A 6000-nucleotide genomic window follows, 5' to 3' on the forward strand; every position below is an offset into this window, starting at 1 on the left:
TTATGGTTTTCAGGAGTTTACGTAATCTTATTCTTAAAAAAAACTTAAAAACTTCGAAAAAAAACATATTCTTTAAAATAAGTTTTTTTCCCTTAACTACCAATAACTAATCTAATCAAGTTCTAACTAAACAATAATTTTTTTCTACTCGTTGAACAATTTAAAAATTTTTTTTCAAAAAATAGAAAATAGATTTCATAGAAATAAAAACATAACTGCCAACTCTACTGGATTTTCCAGTAGACTGCTGGATTTTTCCAGTTTCTCCTGGTCAACTGGATTATTTAAAATTCTAATCGTTTTTGCACATCTTTGAAAATTTCCTGAAATTGAGTAAGTTTCCTGAAAAAAAGCCCTATTTAAATAAAAATTTTGCACAGAATATTGCTTGCTTGAATATTTAAATAAGTATAACATAATGAAGTATAATAAGGATGAAGATTCTCTTTTTAAATTAATTAAAAAATTCTTTCAACCATCTTTGAATTAAATGCTTTTTAATATTCAAAATTATGAATAAGCATAATACATAGCATTTCAAGTATGTTTAATGTCAATCATAACTGTAAAATATTGCAGTTGTTCTATCTTGATGACTATGAAAAATCCCTAAAATTCCTTATGTGTAAAATATTTAGTACATTATGCAACAATTATCATGAAATTTGTATTTCGTAAAACATACCGAGTTTTTTTTTCCTATTAATGTTGACAGCTATGTAAAGAAAAGAAATCTCATCTTTCCCCCCTTCCAACAAGATAGTCTAAAATTTATCTTCTCTCATGTTAGAAAAGCAAAAAGACATAAAAACGAATCTTAAATGTTGAATTCTAATTTGAGCAATCAAACAAAGAACAAATCTTAAATGTTGTTCTAATTTAACTAAAAAAATAGAACATTGATTCTAAGTAATGAATTTAATTTTAGAATGAAACATAAAGTTTCAGTAATGTATAATTTTTAATTTAATACTCTTATCTAAATGTTACAAGGTTGCCACTCTGTAGGGACAACAAGGAAAACCTGGAAAATACAGGAAATTTAAAAATTACCTGAAATAACAGGAAGAAATGCAGGAGGATTTTTATTTTTTCTTCACAAACTGGGAAAAGCAAGGAATTTCAGTTCTTATTTTCGTCTTTTTCAAAATGCTGCCCACTTAAAGTGTAATCCATGGGTTATTTAAGTACACTGGTTATCATAAATTAAGGAAAATTCACAAAAATCGCGATAACTCAAGAAATTACACATGGAATTTTATGAAACTTACCCACAATATACAACACATAGTAAGGTATTAAACAACATAAAAAGAAATTATCAGACATTAATAGTAGTATAGAAATTAGCACATGTATAAAATAAACAAATTGGAAGTATCGGTTTGCAATAGAAAAAGTACCTTTAATATGGAATATGATTGCCTCTAGAAGCAATACAGCACAAACAGCGATGTGTGATGCTTTCAATTATGCGGTCTATCTGTTCAATAGGAAGTGAGAGCCATTGCTCTTGTAAAGCAGTTGCAAGAGTGGCAAGGGTCTGAGGGGGCGGATTGATGGCAGATACACGCCTCCCTAGAGCATCCCAAACGTGCTCGATAGGATTCAAGTCCGGGGATCGAGCTGGCCACTCCATGCGAGTAATTGTTTCCTGTTGAAGATAATCATCAACAATGCGAGCTCTGTGTGGTCTTGCATTATCGTCCTGTAACAGGAAGCAATCACCAATTGCCCCGGCATATGGGCGCACATAAGCATCAAGGATGTTGTCTCGATAAACCTGAGCATTCACGGTTCCCCTTGGAAAGACATGGAGGTATGTGCGCCCTCCTAAGGATATGCCTCCCCAAACACAGACACTGCCTCTTCCGTATGCATCTCTTTCACGGATGTTTGATGGATGATAACGGGTCCCAGGTTCTCTCCATATCAAATAACGTCTACTGTCACTTTCTAGACTAAACCTGGACTCATCCGTAAAGAGAACAGGCCTCCATTGATCTGACGTCCAGTGGACATGTTGTCGGGCCCACTGCAAACGGTCTCTCCTATGGCGTGATGTGAGCGGCACGCAAATGGCTGGTCGTCTCGCATACAGACCACCTTCGTGGAGCCTTCTGCGCACAGTTGACGTTGACACCAACCTTCCGGTGGCTGCAGCAAGAGAGGATCTAAGATGTGTCGGAGTAGCGGTTCTATTCCTGCGTGCACTTAATGTCAAATATCGGTCATCGGCACTGGTCGTAACAGTTGGCCGTCCTTGACTGAACCTCCTAGATGCCGAATCTGTGGTTTGAAATTGCCTCCAAAGTCTATGAACCACAGATGGACTCACATTTAGCCATCTGGCCACTTCTGATTGACTCTGCCCTGCCTCTAGTCTCCCGATGGCTCTCCATCGTAGTTCTTCAGGCAAATGATGCCTAGAGGTCATTATTACGAATTGGCTATCTCAGATTTTCAATGTCGCAATCACAGTAAAATTTGTGTGCTTTCTCTCAAACTTGGACTTTTATGCTCCAGGCAGATGACGTAAGCCGAGTGCAGCGCCACTAATTTGCATATTGCAATTTTACTCAGCTACTCTTAGTGGACAACATATGCAAATTTTGCACGGTTTGGCTTACTTTTGAAAGAGTTATCGCTATTTTTGTGATTTTTCCTTAATTTATGATAACCAGTGTATGTTCAGCTGTTTCGTTTTTTTGCTCTAAATTCTTCCCTCAATTAAAGTTAGTATAGTTAACCCAACACAGTAATTGTGTTTCCTCTTAATGTATTGTGTATAATATGTATAGGAATTTGTTTTCCAAATTTGATGGGCAACCCTGTGTTACTTTTTTGTTTAATAGTAAATTTATGCATAATTTCATATTATATATCTATATAAAATATGGTATGTACACCTCAAATTTGTACTACTTTGAATTCTGTAAACGCTAATTGTTAAAAAAAAATTTTTAGAGCAATGAAAAAACAAAATATTATATGCCATTCTGAGTTTGAGCCCTGTTAATCGGAAAGAGTAAAGTCCTCTTTTGTTAAGAAAATTAGCGGTTAAGTTTTTACCAATTTTTATTCATCAAAATTGAGAAGTTTATCTATTAATGACGGCATCACAAAGAAACACATTCCCTATTCATCATAAAACTTCACATTGTGCATCCCTCACAATTGTACCTTTTTTTTCCAGCAATACCGATCCAAAAAGTCAATTTTAAAACATTTCTAGCTGTCAGACTGAGGGGCCATGGGACATACAAAAACCCAGCAGTTTTAACTCCAACATTTACAAAATCCAAGTGTATTTGTTGCTCCTAACCCACACTTAAAAAATCCACTATTGGCGAGTTATTGAGAAATGGTTCAGCTAAAAATAAAACCACAACTAATATTAAATTAGAAATAATCTGGCTTGAAAATTAATCACCGAAAATTCCCTTCTGAATTTAACCCTGTAACCAAAACATTTTTGAGGTTAATAAAGAAATAAATCAGCTTAAAAAAAGTAGGATAAAAAAGAGCTTTTGATATTCGGGACATTTGCAATTTTTTTAATGTGTATAGTGCTTAAAAATATTTTCAGTGCTTAAAAAGTACTTAAAAGGTGCTTATTTTTGTTGAAAAATTTGGCTACGCTCACAGTTTAAAAGTATTATAAATTGATGAAATAAAGAAATTTTAAAAGCTAGGAAATATGTAATCCCTATAATAGCATCACAATATTATTCAAAATAATAGAAATTTTTTTAATTAAATATGTTTTTGCTCATTAATTAAAATTTTCAGCATCAGTGTCAGGTCAGCTAAAGTATTGCACTAAGTATAGAAGTTTTGACATTAGCGATAAGAGTTTTCAATTTTGTGTTAATAAGCGTATGAACTGCTTAACATTGCTTTGTGTACTTATATTGAAACTTATGTCTTTCAGTACTTGGAACATTGAGTAACACGTTAAAGTACTTAGTTAAAGAGTGTGATTCAAACAGTGGGGAACCAGATGATGAAGAAGGCTATGAAGATGAAGATGTAGTGAGTATTCTTACTTATCTTGGTCAAGGAATGGCTCAAGGAATTCTATTATAGTTGTGTATATTCCTTTTTGCTGCAATGATGGTGTGTGTATGAATTTTCTATGGGAGTGTCTGAACTAACAATATATAATATCTATGCACATAAGTTAAAAACGCAGAGAAAATATGGAAAATATTAAAGATTAATAAAAAGAGAGGAAAAAAATTATTAGGATAAATTTTTCGAAATTCGAAAGATTTTGAAACAAATATAGTTAAAAAAAATGTGAACAATCGCTAATATGAGAATTAATTTTCAAGCAATTAATAATTTTAACTTAAACAATTTAAATAATTAGAATAACAACATACCGAAAAGTGCTTTTGTAATATATTAAAGTTTTGAATTAAATAATAGTATATTTAAATTTTGAAGTGTAATTAACTTTAAAAAATAAATTACATTGAATTGCGAGAACACCTTTACAATGAGTGTACTACAAAAAATTCTTTAAATCAAATAATCCCTCCCAAAAAAAAGAGATGCAGATGATTCAAATGTAGAAAAAAAAACTTCTTCTTTGAGGCAAAACCTGAGAAATAAATTTTTTTGCACCGTTGGTATGTTAAATTTCACAGAAACGAAGAAATTATGTTTTTATTAACGAGAAAAGTGGAGTTTTTACCATATAGTTTTACGAAAATTAACCGCCACAAAAGGACAACTAATATAATTTTGTACGTGGGCCACAAAAAAAAGGCTTCACGGGCCGGATGCGGCCCCCGGGCAGCCAGTTGGAAACCCCTGTTGTAAACGATAGAAAAAAAATAATTTTTATTACTGCATAGATCTTAATTATGATTTTTTATTTTTGGAAAGTGATTAAAAATATTTTTAAGGGTATTTTTCGCATTTTTCTATTCAACGTTTTCACAGTTCATTTAACCACAATCTATTTCGGCATACCATCGGTCCATAGCGTATGAAAGCACCAATTATTTTACATGTTTGATGATATACTTGTCCACATGTGCAACTCTGCTGCATTTTGAAAGATATTCTCAATTTCAGGCTTCATTTCCCCCCGATATCGAACCAAAAAATCTATTGATCATTTTATAATGGCTAATATAATCGAGAAAGGAGTTCTTTGTCGGAAACTAGTTATTTTAGTATGATCATGTAAATTTAGTAAATTATTTTGCATTTTGTTAATGAATATAGAACTTAAAAATATTTTTTGCATGCTTAAAGTACTTAAAATGTGCTTATTTTTTGCTGAAAGATTTGGCTACGCACCCTGTTATACTTCGTTTAAAAATTTTTGTTTTAAATAATAACTATTTTAGCTGCTTCATTGTTTTTGAATAATATTAAGAATTGTTAATCAGCGTTGCCACTCCATGGGGAAAACACAGGGAATTTAAAAATCAGCTAAAATAGCTGGGAAAAGGCGGGAAATTTTTTATTTTTCCTTACCAACTTTTAATTTTATTTCCTTTTAAAAGATTTAGACCTCTCAGAACTCAATCTATGGGATATTTAAAGATGACAGTTCAGCTATATTATATTATTTCTTTTTCTATATCATTACCTGTTTTATGTTGAGCTTAATTCACCAAGTTACTTTAGTAACTAAATCTAGCATCTTCATCCTAATATAGTTCACAGTGAACGTGTTTATCCTCTTAATATATTGTGCATAATTTCTGCAGGGGAAACATAGGGATTTTTTTTACAGATATCAGTGGCAAAGCTGTTAATACTTTTTATCAGATAATTTTGCTCGTAAATTTTTAAAAAAAGAAAGAAAAAGCTTATATAAATTGAACAAAAATTCAATAAAATCAAATAAATACAATTTTTTTTAATTACCAAGCGATACTTAATGAAAAATTAATAAATGTTATGTATAGAAAAAATGAATGTATTTGTCTCTGCAGCTTGAGGAATTGAACATAGTGTTGAGCGACCACATTCAAA

At 31.9% G+C, this 6000-nt stretch overlaps 1 protein-coding gene across 11 annotated transcripts in view; it reads left to right on the forward strand.

Annotated features, from left to right (window-relative positions):
- Positions 1-6000, forward strand: part of LOC147817014 (coatomer subunit gamma-2-like) — a 112905-nt gene that overhangs the window by 93108 nt on the left and 13797 nt on the right. For 9 of the 11 annotated variants that reach the window (XM_087153728.1, XM_087153739.1, XM_087153709.1 and 6 more), the window contains one exon: positions 3935-4035. Coding sequence is in view for 1 of the 11 variants with exons in the window: in XM_087153749.1 (XP_087009875.1) it covers positions 3935-4035; positions 5961-6000 (141 nt within the window). In the remaining 10 variants the exon portion in view is untranslated. Of the gene's footprint in view, positions 1-3934; positions 4036-5960 lie in introns of all 11 variants that reach the window. The other 2 variants (XM_087153723.1, XM_087153749.1) reach the window with 2 other exon arrangements.

Source organism: Parasteatoda tepidariorum, chromosome 1 (assembly GCF_982258835.1).
Source record: "Parasteatoda tepidariorum strain Cologne lab strain chromosome 1, Ptep-v5.0, whole genome shotgun sequence".
Taxonomy (NCBI): domain Eukaryota; kingdom Metazoa; phylum Arthropoda; class Arachnida; order Araneae; family Theridiidae; genus Parasteatoda; species Parasteatoda tepidariorum.